Genomic DNA, 25,210 nt, shown 5'->3' on the forward strand with positions numbered 1-25,210 from the left:
AGTTATACCATTGCTTCTTTCTTGCAGCAATGTGGATTGCAATGTATACAAGCATTTTTAAAAACAGACTGAAGGGGCCAGAGTTCCCTGTCGTAGATTGTTGAAGCCATGACTGATGCAAGATTAAAGGCGTATATTCACTTTGTTCTACTCCGTAGCTGCCTTAGAAAACACCTTTCCCGTAAATATCATTCACCTGTACTGGAGAAAATGAGAGATGGGATCTGCAATGAAAATACTTAGATTAAACCTAGGTATTCATGAAATGAACAAATAACAAGAAAGGCGTATGCACAGATCTAGATAAGTAAATTCCAGATAAGAAAGATGTAACAAATAATTTTGTAGAGTTGTCTCCTCCCCTCTTTTACCATTCCCACATCTATTAACAGCTGGATGAGTTTCCATCCTTACCAATTATGGTTAGCTAATGTATTTGGATTTTTGTGCTAAAAAGCATCACATGTATCATCACATTGCATCACAAGTTTTATTTTACCTGATGTTCAAGATCAAGCCATTTCAGAAACCGTCGCAAGTAGCATTGGAGTTCAGTCACGCAAAAAAAACCCCACCCCAAATCAGCCTGACATTTACTGAAATAGTTGCGTTATAACCTATTCTGCTGTCTTTTCCTTCTTTTCCCAAGGAACTGCTCATCTTTCTGCAGAACTTGCCCACGGTGCACTGGGGAGACGAAGATATCAGTGTCCTCCTCGCAGAAGCCTACAGACTGAAATTTGCATTTGCAGACGCCCCCAATCATTACAAGAGATGAAAGCACCAGAAACCATATACAACCAATCTGTCTGCTGTGGCATAGGATCATTTTCATTATTCTGATTGTGCAGACACGCAATTACTCGCTCCTGATTTCATACGAAGCGTCCCAAAATTGTTCAGCAAAAAAAAAAAAAAGTGGTTGGTGGATTACCAAAGAAATCGGCAAACAGGTCATCAAGAAGATTGTGATTGACTTAAGTGAACGTGGCTACAAAAAAATCGAGTCTGCTTTTGTTTTTATTCTCCCTTTTTCTTTTTATAGTTGCTATACGAATGAAGAAAGTGTTTTATGTTCATTGGTATCTAATGACTTATTGTCTTGTCTCCATGAGCCTTGTTCCTAGTTGATTGTGTTCATTATTTTGATGGAAGTATTACTAGTCTCTGGGGTACTTGTGAGCTAATAGGAATGATCTGTCTTGAACAGAAAATGAGGGCAGATGTGTATCAGGCAGTAAGGTCATCTAAGGGCCATATGGACTTGCTTTTGATTTTGGTTTGTAACACAATTTTTAAAAAATTCCTTTTAATGTTATCTTTGTTTACAGCGTGACATCTAGGAACACAGATTTTAATGGAAAACAGCATCTAGAATTTGAAAAGAATGCCACCTCCTTGGGTGCTATGCCCTGTGGTATGCAGATAGTTTTGTATAAATTATTTCACTTTGAAGTGTCTGAACTGTACTAACTAAAAAAGAAAAGAAAATAGATTTATTCTGCCATAATAATGTATACATAATTTAATGCTTTAAAACTATCAAATATTTTTTCAGCACATAGACTTTTAGCTTCAATGCTCTCCCCCCCCCCCCAGTAAGATTTTTAGTTCACAGTGAGTATATTTTAATACATTATTGCCTTACCTGGAATTTCTAGCATGGTAGGAATACTTGACGGAAAAGTCATGTATGCATTTTTAGGCCTTCCATCCTTGACATAGACTGGCTTGAGCATGGAAAAGAAGCACAGGTGGATACAGTCACCTGATAACCAAGATTCTGCCCCACTTCCAGAATAAACTATGAATTTTGCAGTGTGTAAGGGAAGGTGACTGGTGAAGACTTGATTCCAGTCTGCTCTCTTTCTTACCAATCAGGTTGGCTGACTGGTTAACATGCCAGCCAGTGAGTGTGTGTGTGTGTGTGTGTGTGTGTGTGTGTAGATATATATAAAAAAGGAATGTGTCAAGTCAATTTATCTGGAGGAAGTCACCTGCATACAATTGACATGCACTTAAGGATTTTGCACAAACCGATCGGGAAGCTTATCTCACTTGAAAAGCAACTAACAAAATTCTTCCGTTATTTTTGTGACTTAAGTTCTTAAGTTGTGACTAAGTGGCAGTACATTATAGAAGGCTCCGTCAAAAGTTAACACTCCATTCACTTTTTGTAAGGGCCAGTTTATCCAAATAGCAGAATAGAAGGGGTAGGTAGTAAAGTTTTTTCCTGTGCTGTATCACTTTAGAATAAAGGTATGGGATTGCATAAACACATAAAAATTCATTGAACGTGGAAATCTGGAAGGCTAGTATGAATTTTTTCTCCCTGATCTGCTAGATTTCTATGTGCAAGTAGGTTTGTTGGAGGAGCATTCTAGAATGTGCCTGCTGTCTGAAGTGTGATTGGTTCTTGTCGATCAACTAAGTTTGCATACTATCAATCCCAAATTAATTTATACTGTAAATGGAACAACTTCTTTTCAGGAGTTTTCCAAGTGTGCCTTTAAGTCATTTTTCGTTTGGGGAAACTTTTTTGCCTTTCAGTTTGGCTGAATATGTTACCTTACTGCTTGCCATATGTAATAGATGCCTGAACAGATAAGAACCATAGGCAAGATTGGCCTAAAAATATGGAAAATGCTTATTCTAAGAGGCTATGAAGATTTCTTGAGGATTAGTTTCCTTAAGGTATGATTTGCAGATTAAGTTCAAGTGTCTTAGTATTGAGCTGTGCATTTAGATTGCTTGGGACATTTGACTGTGAAACACATCAGTTTAATAAGCAAGGTTGTTCTGTTACTTCCGCAGTAGAAGTAAAAAGGTGTGGCCTTTTTCACAGCGATAAAATAGTTGTGATGTTCCAGGACAACAGTAAGAATAATTTGGTGGAGTTGCATTACCTGGGAGAACTTACTGCACCATTACTTAGGAGTAGCAGCAGCAGATATGCTCTCCTTATCTTCCATGTAGGGATTTGCTATGCATGAGAATCCAGAACTATTTCAGCCTTACTTGGGCATTGCTTTAGCTTATTACATACTAATACTGCAACTAGAGATAAAATTCTGTGACATGGTTTGTCATGTCTACAGGTCTTAAGATGTGTCTTTCCCAAGCATCAGGATAACTTCTCATTCTGCGTTCAGTATAAGATTTTTCTCTTAAGTTTCTCTCTCTTAAGTTTACAGTGTCATTGTGCCTAACAAAGTATCTGCCAAGAACAGAACACGCAAAGTAAAAGGTAGAATACAGAAAAGTCTGTTGATAACAGTGAGCGTTTTATTTAATAGCAAAAGGAAGAAGAAATCACCCGCAATGTGCATTGATGATGGGGCTTTTTAAATATGTCATTATTTATATAGGAGTTTGAATGGTGAGACAGGGGTGCAGACAAGTTTACTGTGTTAGATGCAAGTATACAATAAAATGTGCATATCTTAAAAACACACACCTTTCCTCTGTAAAAATCCATGGAGTTACCATCTCAACTTCCAAGCTCCCTTTGGATCTCTAAGTGTTTCTCATTTAAGAATTGAATGCTATCATGCCGCAAAAAGGATTTACATTTGTAGGAGACAAATCTTGAGCACATTGGTAGATGAGGGTAGAGACTTCTCTAAATGCATAACTTTTCATTCTTATTTTATATAAAAAGGGGGTATTATACAGACAACTAATTTCATGCATACTTTCCCCTATATACTATTCTATATATTCCCTATATACCTTTTTCTTAAAGGAGAATTATGCTTGGCTTTTGATAATTTTGTATCTCAGGTAAGTGCCATCCCAACCAAATGTTATGTGGAAGAAAGGTTTCCCTCATTTTTATACTCCTTTATTACAAGTATAAAAGTAAAAAACAAAGCAAAAGACAAATAGGTATCTAATAGATATTTTTATGTTGATATTTTTCAGCATAGAAAGGAATCAGGACACCTCATTAATTTAGCCTGATTTGTAATTTAATAGAGTTCATACAGGAGGCACTCTGTCATAAACGCAATATTAGCTAACAGCTGTAACAAAAGAACCGTACAGCACAGATAACCAATTTATTTCTATAGTATATGCTTAGAAGTGTAAATAGTAAGCAATATATTGAACTATGTAAATACAATACAAGAAAGAATATAACTATCTTGCATTCATCTGTACATCTTAAATATAACAAAACTAGTTGCACTAGTCTTTAATTTCTTATGGAAAAACTCATAGATTTGTATTTAACTTGAGAACTCTACAATAAAATGTAAGTACCCAAGACTCACTCACTCTCTCTCTGTAATATATATTTCTGAATGAATATAGTATCTGGTTTAAAATGAATAATCCAACTCTTTGTAACACAATAACGAGGTGTAACTGAAGAATGGGTAAGACTCAAAAGGTGTCAGATGACAATTTAAGAAGGATGTTGACAAGCTGGAACGTGTGCAGAGGAGGGCAACCAAGATGATCAAGGGTTGGAAACCATGCCTTATGAGGAACAGTTGAAGGAGCTGGGTATGTTTAGCCTGAGAAAGAGGAGACTGAGAGAATATATGATAGCCATCTTCATATATTTAAAGGATTATCACATGGAAGAAGGAACAAGCTTGTTTTCTCCTGCTCTGGAGGGTAGGACTCAAACCAATGACTTCAAGCTACAAGAAAGGAGATTCTGACTAAACATATGGAAAATCTTTCTGACAGCCAGAGTTGTTCAACAGCAGTCTTTCCCAAGAGGTTGTGGACTCTCCTTCCCTGTGTCACGGTTCGGTCTATGGGCGATCGAAGTCCCGGCTGAGGACGTCGGGCCAGGGGGCAAGATGGCGGGGTGGGAGCAGGAACAAGAGTCCAGAAGCCAGGGGTCCGAGGGTCAGGAAGCAGGGAGTCGCGAAGTCAAGTGTCCGAGGGTTGAGAAGCAAGCAGTCAAGAAGCCGAGGTCCGAGGATCAGGAAGCAAGACGTGTCAACACAAGGGGGCTTGTGAAGAAGGCGCAGCAGAGACTGTACTTTTTGAGAATACTAAGGAAAAACCATCTTCCGCAGAAACTGCTGCTTGCCTTCTATCCCTGTGCCATTGAGCGCGTGCTCACTTATGGCTTATGTGTGTGGTACGGAAGCTGTACTGCCCAGGACAGGATGGGGTTGTGCAGGGTTGTTAAAGGCAGCAGAGAGCATTGTTGGTTGCCCACTCTCCACCTTAGAGCAGATTTATGCCACAAGGTGCCATAGGAAGGCACTGGACATAGTAAAAGATCCATTGCATCCTGGTCACTGTCTCTTCGAGCTCCTGCCGTCGGGACGGAGATACAGGTCGATGAAGACAAGAACGAGTCGTCTTAAGAACAGCTTCTTCTCCAGAGCGATCTCGGCCCTGAATGGGAAGCCCGGACTTTGAAAGTCATCGAATCTCCCTTGCTGTATTATATTGTATTGTTTAATTAGTGTTTTTATGGAGCAGTCAAGTAATTTCGTTGTCCCCAAAGGGGGCAATGACAATAAAGATATTCTTATTCTTCTTATTCTTATTCAAATGCAGCAAGGCAGGAAACGAGTTGCTGTGGCAAAGAGCCGAAGGGAAATGCTGACCTTATGTACCTTCCCAGCTCTTGCCACCAGGTGCAGTGAGTTACCAAGTGGCCTCACCTGTGCGGCTGCGCCTTGCCTCTCCAGAACAAACTTAGGAAGGCCCCAGTCCTGCGAAGCCCTACTGGTCACAGGGAATGGCTCCTGCATGCACTCCTCGCACTCTGGAGGTTTTTAAGCAGAGGTTGGATGACCATCTCCCATGGATACTTTAGTTGAGATTCCTGCATCGCAGGAGGTTGGACTAAATGACTCTTGGCTTCCTTTTTTAACATTTTCTATAATTCTATGAAGTTATTGGTGTTAAAGAAGCCGTGTAATAAAGACCAAAGAAGAATTTGCACGCTGACAAATATTTTAGTATAGCTAGAAGCTCACAAGAGGTGGAACCCAGCCAAGTCGTCGTGCTGACGGAAAGACTTCTGCTGCACAATGAAACTTTTAAGAACTATTCTGCTATAGCTCTAGGGAGAAATGGTATGGAGTTGAATGCAGCAAGCAGGAGAAACAATGTTTGGGTTAGCCAGATTAAGTTGCTTGGCACTAATATCACTGAGGACAGCCTTCAAGAATTACTTTGCGCTCTCTGTGGGTGAACACGATCACTTCCTCTGGTTTTAGTTTGTAAACTAAGCTATCTCTTAAGTTTCCTCTTCCAGAAATCTCTTGAGCAACATTCCTCTTCATGCCTTTGGCTGATCAATATTCTACAGCCTTTTTGTTGTGTCTGTGGGAAGCGGGGTGTTAATGTTTTGCTGCTTTTTTATTATTTACTTGTTTTTCTCCTGTATTTTATTCTGTGAACCGCCCTGAGATCTATTGATGAAGGGTGGTATATAATTCTAATAAATAGAATAAAATAAAATATACATTTCAGCTCAGAAGTAAGCCCCATAGAATTATAGAATTAGAAGGGACCACAGGGGCCATCTAGTCTGACCCTGAATATTTTGCCTAATGTGGGGCTCGGAGCCATGACCCTGAGATTAAGAGTCTCATGCTCTACTGACTGAGCTATCCCACAGGATTGCAGCCTCAAACTCTTCCTCCCACAAAAAAGAAAAACCAAAATCCCTAGCGATAATACCCTTGCTACTTGCTGCGGCAGGGAATGGGAGAGGAGTGTGGCACTAAGATGCCACGTGTGTGAATTGTACAAGGGCTTCTCTTTATTGGTAAGCTACATCATGGTGTCAGAATAACGCCTGGAGTCACACGCAGCCTCTGGGGTGAGAAAAACCTCTCCGGTGTCTTCCTGATGAAGCGCAGTCCAGAACGTCCATAAATCCTTAGCCCCGACACGCTCCCAGCGACACACATCAGAAGACTATGTGCACGCTCTTATCAGCTGTTCAGCAAAGTACAGTGGTACCTCGGGTTAAGTGCTTTATTCCGTTCTTAACCTGAAACTGTTCTTAACCTGAAGCACCACTTTAGCTAATGGGGCCTCCTGCTGCTGCCGCGCCACCGGAGCACGATTTCTGTCCTCATCCTGAAGCAAAGTTCTTAACCCAAGGTACTATTTTTGGGTTAGGGAGTCTGTAATCTGAAGCATATGTAACCTGGAGCGTATGTAACCCGAGGTTCCACTGTATAGCAGAAACGAAGTGGAGCGTTGGTGTGTGCATTCTAAGTATTTATTAAGCAATATATACAGCACAAAACAATCATGGTGTCTCTCCTCCTCCTCCTCCAAGAGACAGAGAGAGAAAGTACAACAGTACAATCACAAGCAGAAGAGAGATAAGACAGGCTTCCGTTCTCATACTTTCCAAACCTGGAAAGTGAACACAGACGTGTGATATAACAATCACATATCCAGCAACGGAGGAGTGAAATGCTAACATCCTCCCCCTTTTCAGGTAACCATTGCTGCATATGCTAACGCAGCTGTTACACTATTAAACATACAGTTGTCATACACATAATAATAATAATAATAATAATAATAATAATAATAATAATAATAAATTTTATTTATATCCCGCCCTCCCCAGCCGAAGCTGGGCTCAGGGCGGCTAACAACAATCAAAATAGTCCAACATTCTAAAACATTCATTATAAAATTAATTAAATCAAATAATAGACTCCTGTAGTACTTGTCCCATCTCTGGGACCATTTGCAACTGGTCTGGCCTTGTGCCTGACCATCTTGCCCTTCATGGCCATTAGCTATGGTTCAGCATCCTTTGAGGACACACTCTGTACCTCTTGGAAGTTTCTAGGTTCAAAAACCTGTGCTAAGCTGACAGCCAAGAGGCAAAGGCTCAGTAAAATACATTTGAGGATGTATGTTCAGCTATGGGCATGGGAATAGATTGTGTTGTCTGTATTTCAAAGCCTATGTTAAAACGCACAGGCAAGAAACTGGAAAAGAAATAGGTGTTCCAGCAAAATGTGTGCATGGAAAATTAGCCTGCTCTCTTCTGGATCATGAGCTGAACGCGTAAGCCTCACTACTAATTTTGTCCACTCATTTGAAATTCCTGGTGTACTAGAGTAAGGAAAGGTTTTCATCACAGAGAATCCAAAGCCGGATTTTGTCCCTCCTCTCTAGAAGTCTATTTTATGGAAAGCATAATAAGTTAATCCAGCTTTGGTTGGAGCCCCACTGAGAGGAATCAAAAGAGATATATAGGTTTATCAAACGCTAAGGAGAAAATAATAACATTAATCATTTATTTTGTGTCTCCTCATGCATATGTTGATTTATTATTTCACTCTATAAACCTTGTTTGTTAGCAATTGGTGTATAGATAGCAAAAGTCTCGGTGTCTAAGATAATGACAGTAGTCTTTCAATTTCAAATTATCTCGTACCCATTAACCAGCAGGGTCACATCAAGGAGATCCAAAGGAAACACAGATTTATTGAGGAGGATTATTGGTGGAGGGGCGGGGGGCGATGACTTTTTCATTTTCAACGATTAAAGAAATCTCTGAAGAATCTACTCTTATTATATTTGTTTCATCTAGGTGTTTATTTGTATTTGCAATTTATATTTGCTGGAAGTGGGGATCGTTCTCTTGGGACACAACAAAGGGAGGGGGTAAGATTTAAACCAAGACAACGCAACGCAACATAAATAATAAAGTAGTCTTTGGGCAATCTAGCAATCAACTTAATTTTGTGTAAAAAAAGAGGGTACTACTATCAATTGAGTCTTTGTGGTCTTTCTGTTGCAGGGGTCACCAGCCTCACACCTTGCATGCACAAGCATCCATAAGGCTCTTTCTAGGTTCCCACAGAATGTGACCCCCACCCCCCAAAATAAGCTGGAGAGAAGCAATCTGTTGTTGCCAATATAGTGTTGAGGTATCTGCTTGGTTTCGGTGTGTGTGGTGCCCATTGTTGTAATATGAGTCCTCAGCAGCTGCGATCAAGCAGTACGATGTTTACATCACATGATGTGTCTGGTGGGTCTAAGCGTGGGACAGGAAGTTCCAAGCTATTCTCAGAGTTGTGTTCACAGTGTAACATGAAACCTTCCTGTTGTTCCTGTACGGGAGGAGTTAGTCAGTTGCTCGGAGGTTTCTGAGAGAGAAGTCATGCTTTTTTACAGTGTACAGTCAAGGAATAAAAGTAGAATGAAATAGCCTATTTTTCAGACTGTTTTCTTTCTCCTGCTGCTATGCAAGGGGGAAGGGAGTGTGCACTTCTGCGGAGGGAGGTGTCGCTTATCCAAGACCTCCCTCGTCTGTCCGGATGCCAGCCAGGGTAGGTCACCGGCAACAGGCCCCGAGTGCCTGGGAAGAGGAGCCAGCCTTTCCCAAGGGGGCCAGTTTCCAACACCCATGACGGTTTCATCAGCTGGCAAATGTGTCCACAGGAGTAAAAAGGTTGGTGACTCTGTTTCTATTGTTGCCTCGTGCCGCTAAATCTTCCACAACAGTTGGGAATGGGAGTAGCTGGGGAAATTAGCCATAATGCCCCTCCATCTTTCTTTAGTTATAGTAGAGCAGGCCTCTTGATCTACCTGTCGATTGTGGGATGTCATAGAATCATAGAATCATAGAGTTGGAAGAGACCACAAGGGCCATCGAGTCCAACCCCCTGCCAAGCAGGAAACACCATCAGAGCACTCCTGACATATGGTTGTCAAGCCTCTGCTTAAAGACCTCCAAAGTAGGAGACTCCACCACACTCCTTGGCAGCAAATTCCACTGTCGAACAACTCTTACTGTCAGGAAGTTCTTCCTAATGTTTAGGTGGAATCTTCTTTCTTGTAGTTTGGATCCATTGCTCCATGTCCGCTTCTCTGGAGCAGCAGAAAACAACCTTTCTCCCTCCTCTATGTGACATCCTTTTATATATTTGAACATGGCTATCATATGTCCCTGGTTGATCCTTGTTGATCGTGGGATCCTGATTCCCCTCCCCCCAAACACAACAAAACAAAACAGCTCAACAACTTTGGCTCATCCTCCCCTCAAAAAGCTCAACAACTTTGATGAAGCTCCCCCCCCCCCCAAAAAAAGCTCAACTACTCTGGTCAGTCCAATGGGTAGATTGCAGTCACTTGGCAGTTGGACAGCCCTGTAGTAGAGGAATGCTGAAAAAGCAGAGCAGATGGTTTTCTATGTGCAAAATATAGCAGGTAGGTTTTCTTATTTTGATAAACTATCCAAACCTAACCTCATAAACACCTAGTGTGATTACCAAATTTACTAATCCTGGATTAGTAAATTTGAACTGCAGCTCATCTGTCTTTCCTTCTAAATCTGTGGTTCCCAACACACCCCACAGGGGGGCAATTTGATTTTTCAGGGGGGCAATTCAAGAATGAGTTAGACCAAGTTAATGGCCTTTTAGGTTTCATCCATGTGAATAGTTCACTTTTTGAATAATAAGAATTATATGTCATGGGGGGGGTGCGATCAGGATTTTAGAGATGCTTAGGTGGGGCATGGCCAAAAAAAGGTTGGGAACCACTGCAACGAATTTTGTATCTAATATTGTCATACTTTCACCATACGTAGAGCCGATTCAATCGCAACGTCGTTTCCGTCGCTGTGTTCATTTTTCAATACTTGATGTCAGCTGGGTATGGGAACAGACTGTATGAAAAAAACATAGAAATTGATGCACCGCCTAAAATTTCTACTTAGGGTCTTAAATCTTCGAGAGCACATTCAAGTCCCTTGATGCTGTCCGGCTTCAAATCATCAACCCTAATGGTGCTTTCAGGCAGTCCAATTTTCACTCGATAAGCGGAAGTCATGGAAACTGCCCCTTGCCCTGTATTTTTTTGGGCCACATTGTGCCCACAAAATATCTCAACAATGCTCACGTCCATCTGTATTCCATCAAATTGAGTCCATCAGTGGCGCTGAATGAAAATGGACCAGCTCAATTATAGCTTCATTGTCTCTTAGAGGAGCTTGATGTTGTTCCTATGCTCCCATTTGTCAACACATATCCCAAACTGCAATTGGGTTGTATGCAACACTAGTCATACTCAGGGCAGATTCAGTGAAATGAATAGGCATGACAAAATGAATAGCCATTCATTTCACTGCATAGAACTTAGCTAGATAAAATTGATTGCGTTTCAGGCATCAGTTTAACTTTTCTGCTGCAATGTTGAAATTTTAATCAATGTTAATCCCACCCCGGGTTTTTTCTGTAGCCAATGTTTCTGCTTGGCTCTCAGTTAAAGCATCTCTTTTGCCCTCTGCTCATTTATTTGCAAAGCTTTCTAGTTCAGAAAGGCAGAGCGCAAGACCGTATTAGCAAGTGGCTTTGCTGGACTTCGTAATAATCCCATCTGGCACCTCTCCATTTTTCTTAAGCTTTGGTCATTGCATTATTATTTCCTAGGCAGCTGTATTGGGGCCAGGCACACATTTAGTGCCACTTGTCGTGGTGTGATCAAAACATGAGAAGGGTTGCCAAGGCAAGAGGGAAATTATCCCTTGCGTGGTCCATAGGGTCACCCTTAGGATTGTGGTAATGAGCTCCGCTTACAATAGAACAGTCTTTTGCTACTTGGCAAAGTTCAGCTCCCTAGACAGCAATCCTGAGTTCCTAATTGTCAAGCTCAGGAAAATGTGCCAAAGCATCATGTGTGCCTGCTACACAGAATAATTACAATAGCTTCATTTGAACTAGAAAGCTCTGCAACTTCTGTTTCTTTTTTTTCTCTAGCTTGGAGATTTCACATTAGGAGGTTTCACTAGGCAGGAAAACGGTCTCCGCTCATCTTCAAATCCATTTGTGTTCACGGAGACATTTAAAGAACTTTTTAAAAGCAAAATGATGGTTAATGCATTGGCTCTCAATCAAAATAAATCTGTAGGGTTCCTCAAAGATTGATCTGAGTAGCAGTTGTAGATAACTGCATTATGTATTCTCCTGGGAAGATGGCATGGTGTGTCTAATTTGAGATGCTTCTTTTAAATATATTCTTTTGTTTTTGGTTCAGTGCAAAGATTGCTGTACTTGATGAAGACAATCAAGAGGAAGGCATTGCTAATGTTCTTCGGTAACAAGTGAAAGTGGGATTTGCATTACACGATGAAAGTGCTCTGTTATTTTTTGGGAACATTGCAGACTTCTCTTCTGCCTCCCCGCCCCTCCAAATTTTTCATGCATTAGATCATGGGTTACATAGGCAGCAGCTGGGAATTTGTCCTTAATAAAGCAGAAGATATTGGGTGAAGCTCACACCAGCTGTGACACCCAAAAGGTCTTGATGGGAGATCAAACTAGATCTTGTAGCTGAATGGTGGCGGCAGCAATTTAAAACACCCAAGGAAGGATGAAAAGTCCCACACAGTCTGTGTATGTTAGCATATTTAAAGGAAAGCCTTTCCAGGGACCTTCTGAAATGAGCTTGGTTAACACTTGGAAATTGAATGAAGAAGCATATTATTTTTTTCAAAGCGCTCAAAGCCTTTTGTAACTCCCACAATATTATAACCTTGAGGGCATTCTGGTTTGTGATGTTGCTCAGCATCTTTGGAAGCATAACTGAGCTCCACCTTAGTGAAAGCAGGAGCAAGGAGCCATAAATAAAATGAGAAGCATTGCTGTGGGTTTTTTTCTTTAAATTTCAGCAGAAATTGTCAATTAATCCTGATAGTGTTTCAGCATGCAATAACTGTGTAAACATGGTTCAGATGTAACCAGTGTTTTTTTCTGGGGGTACGCATACCCCTAAACATTTTGTGAATTTAAGTTTGGCCTCATTGCGGGGCAGTATTTCAGTATTTACACATCACTTGGGAAGACAGGCGAACTAATACCAGTGTACTGGAAGAAGCAAAGATCACCAGTGTTGAAGCAATGATTCTTCAACATCAACTTTGTTGGACTGGTCATGTTGGGCGGATGCCTGATGATCGTCTTCCAAAGCAACTACTCTATACCAAACTTAAAAATAGAAAGCGTAATGCTGGTGGTCAACAAAAGAGGTTTAGAGACTCTCTCAAGGCAAATCTTTAAAAATGTAGTACAGTGGTACCTCGGGTTACATACACTTCAGGTTACATACGCTTCAGGTTACAGACTCCGCTAACCCAGAAATCGTACCTTGGGTTAAGAACTTTGCTTCAGGATGAGAACAGAAATCGTGCTCCAGTGGCACGGCGGCGCTGGGAGGCCCCATTAACTAAAGTGGTGCTTCAAGTTAAGAACAGTTTCAGGTTAAGAACGGACCTCCAGAACGATTAAGTACTTAACCTGAGGTACCACTGTATAAACACTGACAACTGGGAAACACTGGCCAGCGAGCGCTCCAGTTGGAGAACAGCCTTTACCAAAGCTGTCATGGGCTTTGAAGGCACTCGAACTCAGGACGCAAGGGAGAAATGTGCTAAGAGGAAGGCACGCTTGGCAAATCCACACCGTGATCAACTCCCACCCGGAAACCAATGTCCTCACTGTGGAAGGACGTGTGGATCCAGAATTGGCCTCTACAGTCACTTACAGACTCATTGTTAAAACCGTGTTTATGGAAGACAATCTTACTTGGCTACGAGTGATCACCAAAGAAGAAGACAATATGAGTAGGAAAATGAGAGTACCCCTAAACATTTTTAAAGAAAAAAAACCTCTGGCTGTAACATTAAACTCCGGGTTCTTTTCCTCAGACCCGGCTGAATATTTCATTCCTATTACATTAGCATTCTCACTCATAGTGTCTTCCTATTTAAAATAACAGTTTTAAGGAAGTCTGCTTGGCACTCATTTAATGAGCAACCAAAGACGACATCAATCCATCAATCTGACTGTCGTTTTCCACAGAGGTTTGACCATGGTGGCTCACTACAAATCAAAATAGAGTGCTAAACAATTTGTTCTTAAAGACAGTAACATCAGCAGCAAGGCATCAAACACTTCATTAAACAATTAACGATAATAGGAATGCTTCTCATAGGGACCATGCATGGGGCAGGGATGAAGATAAGGCCACATACCTGATCATACATGCACCACAGCTACTATTCTAAAAACATACATGCAAAATAAATTTTATATGGCATTAAAGCTTTTATTTGGTTTTGGCAAACCACACTTCTTTCAGTTATTATCTCTGCCAGTTAACACACCTTGTTAGTAGAGACTGCATATATTGAGTTTTTGGGCATTGTTCCCCAAAACAGTTAATGTGTGCTAATGTCAGAAAGGCTATTGCAACTTTCTATCCATATTTATTGCAGTTTCCTTATGCTCCTCGGGTTTCTTTAATGCAGCAACATAAATCACAATTTCCTCAACACTTCTTTTCTATGGAACGACAGACTAATTCCATATTTTCTAATGTATGTGTTATTCGTACTATGAATAACTCACGGAAATCAGTGGGACTTAAGCTAGTCATGACAGAAGATTGCATCCATTAGCAAATAATAATAATAATAATAATAATAATTTATTTGTACCCCGTCCATCTGCATGGGTTTCCCCGGCCACTCTGGGCAGCTCACAACAGAATATTAAAAATACGATAAAACATCAAACATTGAAAGCTTCCCTAAACAGGGCTGCCTTCAGATGTCTTCTAAAAGTCAGATAGTTGTTTATCTCCTTGACATCTGGTGGGAGGGCGTTCCACAGGGCGGGTGCCACTACCGAGAAGGCCCTCTGCCTGGTCCCCTGTAACATCCCTTCTCGCAGTGAGGGAACCACCAGAAGGCCCTCGGAGCTGGACCTCAGTGTCCTGGCTGAATGATGGGGGTGGAGATGCTTCTTCAGATATACTGGGTTGAGGCCGTTTAGGGCTTTCAAGGTCAGCACCAACACTTTGGATTGTGCTCGGAAACATACAACAGGACTCCCTCCCCATCTCCTCTCTCTGTGTGCCCCCATCCCTCCCTGCACCCCAGTCCCTGGAGAGTTCAGAGGAAACCAGGAACAATTGGGGAGGGTCATGGAGAGAGGAACTCCTGTTGTGAGCGCATGCACTGAACCCCGTCTGTGCAGCCTACTCCCCCCAAAGAATGGGGCCAGAGACCGAAGTATGGGTTCAAATTGGTCACAACTTTATTGAACTTCAGAATGTAGGAAACTTGGCATAGGCCTTGGCATGTGACCCTCTCAGCCTGTCCGGGACTTAGGATGCGCAGGGCAATGAGGTGCAGTGGGAGGGGACTGTAAAGCACAAACTTACACAGCGTGCCCTCCCACCTTACCTCAGCCGGGAGTTTGACCTACATGCTGCCGCTCTAGGGCCAGAGACTCCTGCAATCAACCCTGTTATGTACTGAAGTTCTCACCCTGGGCCAGAAGGGGGATACTGTAGATAAGTTTTCACTCAGGTCCACATATGAAAATGAAGGATCGAAAGTGATTGGATAGTTTTAGAAAGTTGCTACAGTAACGTTGTACTGGAGCTCTATATAAGCAGGCTGACTGAGCCCTTCAGTTCAGTTCTGTTCTGGCCTGTGAATAAACAAGAGCTGTTTGAAGAATCGCTGTGTCGTCTGATATGTTCACCCACAACTTAACAAACCCTTTAATGGGCCCTGCAAATGCCGCTGTGTGGGGGGTGCGTGACTATGTCAACCCCCATCTTGAAGATAGACTAAAGGATACCTTGCCAAGGCCTTAAAAACCACCAAAGTTGTGACGAAATGCTACGGGGAAGGCAAAACCTGCCAAAGCAGGGAAAATTCATTTCTGGTTCTGAATACAGCAACCATCTTACGACCATAGCAGCGCCCACTGACCCGAAATGCAAAATATTAGGCTGCAAAAAAAATCATTAATTTGGGAGGGATGGGTGGGTGAACCTGGAAGAGGAGGAAACAAAGTGAGGGGTCTGCCTCTTTCACCTGGCCCTCACCCCGCCCCCCACCGGCCATCCATTGTCCTCCCAGGCTGGGGGCGGGACGATAGCCACCCTGACCCAGGTGGGAGGCACCAGACCTGGTAAGCCTGCTCGGTGTCGCAAACCCCACCCACCTGTTGGGAAGGGAGGACGGAAATTGTGGGAGGACTTGGTTGGAAGCAACCATACCTGGAATCCAGCGGGCCTACTCTAAGCATATCTACATCTGGATCCAGTCCATGTCAAAACAAGCACATACTTATTCCCATCCACATGTAATTATTACCTCTCTTGTGCCCCCCCCCCCCGCTCCCCAGTTCTTCCAATTCGATTTCTGGTTCACGGCTTCCTTCCATCTTGCTGCTCCTTCTCTCCTTTCAGGCCTCTCTCTCAAAATCGCAGCCCTTGTTCAGTATTCACGATAGTAAATCATTTTATAAATATATTTGAAGGTCATTTTAAATGGCACGCTCCTTCTATATTCTGGGCAATTTAATTCCAACTTGTTAAGAATTTCAGGTTTCTGCATCCCCCCACGCCTTCCAGTGGTAAATCTGCCAGAGATTTGATTTCTGATCAGCCATGGGTACTTTGCTTGCCAAAGCATCATTTTCTATTCCTTGAATGAAAAAAATCTAACCGAAACAATGGCATCTCTTTTTTGAGTACCATCGCCAACTACTACAGTCATACCTCAGGTTAAATATGCTTCAGGTTGAGCGTTTTCAGGTTACGCTCCACGGCGACCCGAAAGTAACGGAACACGTTACTTCCGGGTTTCACTGCTCGCGCATGCGCAGATGCTAAGAATGACATCACATGCATGTGTGGAAGCAGCCAATTGTGACCCATGCAGGTACAGACGTGCAGACATGGGTTGCATTCGCTTCAGGATGCGAACGGGGCTACGGAATGGATCCCGTTCGCATCCTGAGGCACCACTCTAATGGCAAAAGTAAATTAAAAATACTGTAATTTAGGTGAGAATCAACAAATTCCATCAATCTTCCATAGTTAAGAGGGGAGAGTGCTCTTGGGTTCAAACCCCACTTGCGGGCTTCCTACAAGTATCTGGTTGGACACTGTGCCGATGGGCCTAATCCTGCAAGACTCTTATGTTCTTATGACCACAGGTTTGCCATTCCTACTATAGGAAATCCAACTTAGCCGCTGTATCCAATTTAGGAGCTGGAGCAAAATCGAAAGTTCACCTGTTGTGTTGGCATTTCAGCAAGGAGTAAATAAAAAGGGGAAAGAATAGTTAAAATAAATCTGAATTCAGTATTACACACGAGTTGCTTATTCACAATCATCCGTCAAAGCATCCTGGGCTTCACTTCCACAAAGATTTCAACTTTTGTACTTCTCACTCTAATTGTGTTCACAGCCTTTGTTTTTGATGTTCTGCCTCAAACGATTTCCCATTCCATTGGGAAATGAATAGTTTAAAATGTATTTAAATAAATGGCTCCTTGGGTTATACTGTATTGGAATATTAATTTTTAATTTAAACCACCATATTATCTTGAAATGGTGTTTTTTCTTTGCTTTTCGTGTTAGCCTCGGGGTGTTTTAAATCTGTCTATCCAGCAATCTGTTCATAACAAGTTGTTAACTTCAGAATTAATCTGAAAAGCTTTTCTTCAAATGCTGTTTGAATATCCATATAACTCTCTGCTGATGTGCACAAACTCCTGTTGTATAGTTGGAAAACCATCTAGAGCTTTTAAACTGGTGGCCACTGCTGTCACCCTCACCCAGTCAGCCTGTACCAATATCTCACGCTATGTACACTCCATACATTTAAACCACAAAGCTTCCCCCCCCCAAAACCTGGGAACTGTAGTTTGTTCCTCACAATTCCAAACACACTTAATGAACTACAGTTCCCAGGATTCGCCAAGTGCCTGTGACCTGCCCCTCATCCCTCCCATCCTGTTCCGGATTCTGGATTTGGAACTTCCTGTGTGTTTTGTTTAAACCACAGTATCATTTTGCGGGGATGCGGATGGCGCCGTGGGTTAAACCACTGAGCCTCTTGGGCTTGCCGATCAGAAGGTTGGCGGTTCAAATCCCCGCGACGGGGTGAGCTCCCGTTGCTCAGTCCCTGCTCCTGCCAACCTAGCAGTTCGAAAGCACGTCAAAGTGCAAGTAGATAAATAGGTACCACTCCAGCGGGAAGGTAAACGGCGTTTCCATGCGCTGCTCTGGTTTGCCAGAAGTGGCTTAGTCATGCTGGCCACATGACCCGGAAGGTGTACGCCGGCTCCCTCGGCCAATAAAGCAAGATGAGCGCCGCAACCTCAGAGTCGGTCACGACTGGACCTAATGGTCAGGGGTCCCTTTACCTTTATCCTTTAGCATCTAATTTGGGAAACTTGGGTTTAATCTTGTTGTACTAACCAGAATATGAACTCAGGATCTGAACCTCCTTTGATGCTGTGTTTAATATCCTTGCAGTTTCTTCTAGTGAACAACTACAGGCCTGTATTGAAATGCCAAGAGGATGCTCTCACAAAGCTAAGCTACAATTCTGGGGGAAAACCATGACAAATGCGCTTTACATTTGTGAAGTAGGTGGTGTTTTAAAAGGAGGCAGCATTCTGAAAGATGTATCACACCCTCGTGGTGTTGCTTTTAATAAAATTCAGCATGAGCCCCCCACTGGTACCAGCAACTTTGCTAGCCATCACAGTTCTAATGGTTGGAGTGAATTTATACCGTTTGCCCTGGAGGGGACTGACACTTCAGTCGAGAGAGCTGTTTGTGGCAGGGACAGCCCATTTTAAAGATGGCACCCTGTCGTGTTAGTGCCATTTTAAATAATGCTCAAAACGGTTTTGCTAATTTTGGGTTTTGCTGCGCTCAACTTGTTCCCACTTTGGCGAACAGCTGTCTTGATTTCCGTCAGCTTTTCTGTTTGCCAACTCCTCCATTTCCCGCTTGCTTTATTTCAACAGAACAAAGCAAATTCAGCTTTGTGAGCAGAGAACAGAGCTTGTTAACGGAGCCTGATGGGGTGAGGATTTTGAGACTCTTTAGAGGGGAGAAGCCCACGGCCTTGGTTTTTGCTATCAAGGATATTGCTCCTCTGTGTCATCTTCTCTCTCTCTTTCTGTCTCGCTCCTTTTTTTAGTGGCAATAGGAGAGAGATGACCTCTAATGAAGGCACTGGGGGCTTCCTAGACAGAAGCTGCTGAAGCAGCAAAATGGGACTATTCCGTTTTTCCTGGACTGAAGATTTTCCATCTTGATTTCCATACTGAAGAATTTGGCTATCTTTGGGGCTCTTGAATGGCCTGGGTCCTGATTCTATAACTAGAGTGGCATCTAAAATTAATTTCCAGTTCAGCTGATATAAATGCTTCTCTATGTTCCTGGTGCTCTCTTCTTTACAGTGGTACCTCAGGTTAAGTACTTAATTCATTCCGGAGGTCCATACTTAACCTGAAACTGTTCTTAACCTGAAGCACCACTTTAGCTAATGGGGCCTTCTCCTGCTGCTGTGCCGTCGGAACCCAATTTCTGTTCTCATCCTGAAGCAAAGTTCTTAACCCGAGGTAATATTTCTGGGTTAGCGGAGTCTGTAACCTGAAGCGTATGTAACCTGAAGCATATGTAACCTGAGGTACCACTGTACAAGATAATGGCTGACTTTTACGGTTTTGGAAGAGAAAAGGCTGCTGCCATTTTAATCTTTGGAGTAAACTATGACCATTGACACTGGGTACAAATAGCAACTGTCAACTTTGATTACACTGATGCTACTCTTTTCCCTCATAGAACCCATGAGGCTGGAATAGTTAACTCACCCTTCAGCTCACAAGAGAGAGAGGACACAGCAGGTCACCAAAGGATGTATGAATGGATAAATGCACTGGTGGGCAACATGCCCGTTTATACACACTGAAATATTTCTTGACAAGACTCAGGAAGATATCACCTCCAGTCTGCTTTATACTTTCCTTTCAAATTGAAGATAGAATAAGTTGGCATCATCATGTTGCTTCACATGCTGGCTGCTTTTAATGACAAAATTGGTTGGACATCCCATCAGCGTACTTAAGACATTGGATATCCCAGTTTAGGTTACAAGAGGATTGGAACAGATGATCTGTTTAGTTCTTTGCAACTTTGGTTTGGATACACAACCCGTATCAGGTTTGTGATTTCTATCTTAACACCGGTCTTCAAAGACCTACATTGGCTTCCAGGACAGTGGTACCTCGGGTTACAGACGCTTCAGGTTACAGATGCTTCAGGTTACAGACTCCGCTAACCCAGAAATAGTACCTCGGGTTAAGAACTTTGCTTTAGGATGAGAACAGAAATCGTGCGGCAGCAGCAGGAGGCCCCATTAGCTAAATTGGTAACAGGTTAAGAACAGTTTCAGGTTAAGAACGGACCTCCAGAATGAATTAAGTTCTTAACCTGAGGTACCACTGTACATTTCTGAGCACAATCCAAAGTGTTGGTGCTGACCTTTAAAGCCCATAGTGTGCTTTCAAAGCCATGTTGTGCTTTCAAACTGCTAGGTTGGCAGGATCTGAGACAGAGCAACAGGAGCTCACTCCGTCATGGGGATTCAAACCGCCGGCCTTCTGATTGGCAAGCCCAAGAGGCTCAGTGGTTTAGACCACAGCACCACCCGCGTCCCCTTACCTTTCCTACAATCAGGGTCCCAAAACACACAGGAACTCTCCTAAACAGTGAAGGTTTCCTGCTGCAGAAGTTTATAATTCGACTATCATGGGGAACTACAACGAAGGGGAAGGGGAAGTGGAGGGGCTTGCATCTGAGGCACCAGCTTGTGAGGGCGATTATGGGGGGGGGCCAATGTCACATACGTGGTGTCAGGATGTGGGGAAGAACCGGGGGAGGAGCCAAACACAGTAGCCACATGGCATCACCACCAGCTGGGAGTTGGCTTTGACCCTCCTTGCCCTCCATAGCAGCAGGAGGAGGAAGAGATGTCCACTGGAGCTACGCTGTTCTTGACCCCACACTTTCTGGATATTGGTAGGACCAGCTCCCACCCCAAAAATATTGGGGGGGGGGGCCTCAAAAGGTCTCAGCCCTCACCACTCCTCTAAAGCATGGCTGAAGAGGGCTCTGGTTGATTTCGCACTCCCATCAGAGATCTTTGGATCAGGATTTAGAAAGGACAAACCACAATATCCAGCCCATTCAATTCTTCCTCCAAACTTTAACAGATGTTCTGCTTCCTGTTTTATTTTTTTTGGTGTCTATACAGTTTCTGCGGTTGCAGAGGCTAAGCAGAGGCTAAGCAGAGACTGCTTCCTCCCCTAGGATTTTATTTCAATGATCAAAACCAGGAACACAATGTTATTACCACCATCAACGAATTAAAAAAAGAAAGAAAGATTTTTAAGCTTCCCACATTACCATTTCTAAAACTGCAACTTCTTGAGATCTGCTCAAGATTCATCGCACAGCTTTCCTCCGCTTTGTCCTCAATTCCCCTCACCTCCCCTCATCACCTTTTCTTTTCTCCCATTTTGTTCAAGATCTGACTGAAGTTGTTCTGTTGGTGAATAAAAGCAATTTCTCTCTTGATCCACCTCCAACTTTCATTCTATTTGCTCCCACCATTATCCCTGTACAAACGTGTTTTAAAATCCTTTTGCGAAGTGCGTACCTCCTTTGATTTGTAAAACCGCTGCTGAGATACATTTTCGTGAGAGTTCTTCCCCCAGTGTTAGAACCCCTTGGAAACTATTATCATACATTTCAGCTTCCCAGATCTTGGTAAGATCTGGAATCAAAAGGAGCCATCTTTGAAGGTCCCATAAGTTTATCTCCACAAACTAAAGCAACACCCAGGAGAAAATACTATTGTTAAGTATTTAAAATTAAACTGAGCAATGACCTTAAAGCAAAATAGATAGATCCTTACTGGAAAACCTGACAGTCTAATAGACACGATGCAAAATGAAGAAGGGACATGATGCAATGGTAATTGCATCTGTTTGGCATGTAGAAGGCTCAATCTCCAGCATCTCCAGCTAGGACTAAAAATGACACCAGGCTGAAACCCTAATTGAGTTCCTGCTAGCTAGTGTAAACCGAAATCTTGGCCTGCCAGGAGGTCAACTTTGCCCAGTGGGGTATGGGCAATCTATCCAGAAGATAATTGTATATTGAGGAGCTAGTGATTTGACATGGTTACCCTTCATGCCTCCTCTTCCTTCCCCCTCCCTATGTCTTCTTAAGTTCTTTGATGGCTGAGAGCAGCCTTTCATGTCCTAATCTGTTGGAAGGAAATGATAGTGCTGGACACTTTTTTCGATGCTGGACATCGTTTGGAGAAAGTGAGGCATTGGGTGTGAAGGAATGGGTTTCCTAAACCCAAAACTGACTGTGCAGGCACTTAAAAATCCCTATTTTTCCTTAGCTAAAATGCTTTAACTTGGGCCCTTGAGCCAAAAACCCAGCTGTATAAACAAGTGCTCAGAGCCCTCTCCTTTATCAGTTTGTGACGGCAAGGATGACCTTGACTGTACCAGTAGAACAGGGAAGACACATCTGTGCCTTATCTTATATCCTGACCACAAAAGTGCACAGGCCTAGTCTGGGAACAGCACCAAAGGGTGTTCTTGGAGATGGGAACCTCTAGCTCCAAGATAAGAGTAGGAACAGGAAGATCCTTTTATGGTCAGAAGTATAGGAAGGAATACCCTTTTATGGTTAAGAGTGCTGGAGCAGGAACATCTGTGATGTCAACCTGTGTGTATAGGCTGACGTGGCTGGATTCCTGGGGAAGGGGGAGAGGGTGCCTGGAGGATATATATACTGCATGAAATCTCTCATTTCTTTGGACTTGCTGTGGACTGACCACGCAAGTGCCTTCTGCTATCCGGAGAGCAGAAATAAAGAACTGTTTCTCTGAACCAACCCTCGGTGTCATTTGACTTCCTTCCTCCTGTCCGGGTGCAACGCAGACCCAATTGGTGAACTCCAATAAGGCTACAGGTGGGGGTGGCTTATGGATGCATGTAGCCAGTTGGGCAAGCCACTCAGACTAGCTAGGGATAAATCAGATGGTTTTGAGTAGAGTTTTCTTTGAATTTCGTGCATAGACTGATCAGCTGCAGGGCCACGCAAACTGAAGCTGCCCGGGGAGTCACTTCGCCACTTCTTGGGGGCTTCCAACTGGCAGATTAAAGTGCTTGCTTGGTATGTATATATTGCTTGCTGATTAGAATAAAATCTTTAACCTGCTTGCTCACTTGTGTTTGGCATTGCTTCTGAATCTCATTTTAAAAGGACCACCTTGCATTTGACAAGACAAATGGAGAGAGAGAGAGAGATGTCAATAATCAGTAGAGAAGGTAGGAAGAAAACAGAGCACATAAAACACAATATAATACATTAAGTATACTATGAAATGTAGAATTTAAAAACAATGTAAAATCTTTTTTAAAGTCAGAAATATAAAATAATTATAATGATAAAAAACAACATAAAGTGTTAATAATTTTAAAAATCAAGACAGGATCCTGCGCTGACAAGCTATTGCTGTCGCACAAAAACTTGGCACTAATCTCCGGAAACTGGTGAGCCAAAAGATAGTCACTATAAAACACTTCAATTTTTCCTGGTACTCTTTGTAAAACTGGATTAATAAAATGGCGGCGGATATCACAACAGAAGGAACAGTACAGTAAGACATGCCCCACAGTTTCTATGATCTCTGCTTCACTTCAAACTATGGTACCATTTTAAAAACCCACATCCATCTGCCAATCAGCTGCCATCATTTCAGTGGATGGTGATGTCAGCTGATGGGCAGGGGAGGGGTGAGCTTGATGCTGGAAACACGCATGCGTAGCCATGTGGGCTGCTTGCTAAAGGGCTTTCAAACAGTCCCACAGTGCTTTGTGAAACTTAACAAACTGGAGGTTCAAAGACCATCATGGGCCCTTATGCAACTGCATTTTGAAGTCCTGACAGTCAGGCCAACGCAGAGCATCTCTGGACGTCAGTTTGAAAGCACACTATGTGGCCCCTGGAACCAAAAGGATTGGGATGTGGCCCCTTGAACTGAAAAGCTCTCCCACTCTTGCAGGAGAGGGAGTGAGGCTAGGCAGCAAGCTGACATGCTCCCTCGTTGTGGGAACAAAGAGAAGGCTTAGAGAGATGACCCATATATTTTGCTTAAATGAAGAAGCAATATATATTTGCACAGGATTTCAACTTTCAGTACCCATCCACCTGCATTCTCATGAAGCACGATGTTTATTTTCATTGGTAGTTGCTTGTTATTTGTATAAGGACTGCCTTGTTCTCTGGGCGTCTCGCCTGCATAAAATGGTAACGTACAATAAAATAAAACAATACTGTAAAACAACACACAGTCTGAACTTTTCCAGGAGGGAGAAGAATAAAACCAGGCGAGTAAAACATTCATAATACGCAAGCAGTGGTTTGGGTTTTCTAAGAAATAATAAAAAAATAAAATCGCAGATCTTTTCAAAAAGGTTTCACCTGGTTTCTGAATGTCCGCGGAAGGTTTCCCTTTCTCCCAGTCTGCGTCTGAATTGGATGAGCAATTGTGTGCATATGGAATTGTTTGTCATGCTTTTTACTGCCGATGTTTTCCCTCACAGCAAAACCACTCTGAGATACCTTATGGGAAGAGATTCATAAAGGGACTCAAATAAATAACCCCCCTCTTCTCTGCAGCTCCTAGTCTCCTCCTGGCAAATATCAGCAGCAGAAAGTTGGGGAACATTTCAGAACAAAGGGGGAGGCTGAGGTGATGGTTACTTCCCAGGGCAAATGAGCAAAAAATCGCCTCACCACCTCTTCTGCCAGATCAAAAGCCCTTCCATAAGTAGAACACTTTCTACCCAAAGTGTGAATTGGCCCATAATTCTTATTTTCACCCCCCATCACTTTTTAAAGGTTGTGATAGCGATGTTCATTTTTCCAGTATGGTTCTGTAAGTTGAATTTCTGCCACGGGGCAAGTCGTACCTCTTACAACCACCTCTAGAGAAGAAAATCAACAATCATGAGCATAATAATCTTCTCTCCCCAACCAATCCTTGTAGAAGAATAATTGCATCGCCTTGGCAGGACCTTTGGGGTTGGGTCTTGTCAGTAGCAATTGGGACTGAAACTCTATCATTTTGCCTTGGGTGAGCAATATGATGATGATGAAGAAGGTATTCTCATTCCACGTACCAGCTTAATGATTTTGTTTACTCTTTAGCAGGCTCATTTCCAAACAATGACTGATCTCTTCCTTTTCGGAAATTATGGTTCAGTAATGATTTTTGCAGCCCAGCAGGAGAGAATACCTTTCCGTGGGATTGCTAATATTGACGGGCCTT

At 42.6% G+C, this 25,210-nt stretch overlaps 1 protein-coding gene and 1 long non-coding RNA gene across 7 annotated transcripts in view; both read left to right on the top strand.

The window, feature by feature from the left end:
• TBC1D22A (TBC1 domain family member 22A) overlaps positions 1 to 4,270 on the top strand; it is a 117,747-nt gene extending 113,477 nt beyond the window's left edge. The window contains exon 13 of the mRNA XM_082239707.1: positions 650 to 4,270. Within this exon, the coding sequence (XP_082095833.1) occupies positions 650 to 778 (129 nt within the window). The 3' untranslated portion in view covers positions 779 to 4,270. The remainder of the gene's footprint in view (positions 1 to 649) is intronic.
• Positions 4,271 to 7,661: 3,391 nt separating this feature from the next.
• LOC309541749 overlaps positions 7,662 to 25,210 on the top strand; it is a 40,335-nt gene continuing 22,786 nt past the window's right edge. For all 6 annotated transcript variants that reach the window (XR_014223876.1, XR_014223877.1, XR_014223878.1 and 3 more), the window contains exon 1: positions 7,662 to 9,418. This is a non-coding gene — a long non-coding RNA (uncharacterized lncRNA). The remainder of the gene's footprint in view (positions 9,419 to 25,210) is intronic.

The sequence above is a fragment of the Podarcis vaucheri genome, assembly GCF_965113315.1.
Source record: "Podarcis vaucheri genome assembly, chromosome: 10".
In the NCBI taxonomy this organism is placed as follows: Eukaryota; Metazoa; Chordata; class Lepidosauria; order Squamata; family Lacertidae; genus Podarcis; species Podarcis vaucheri.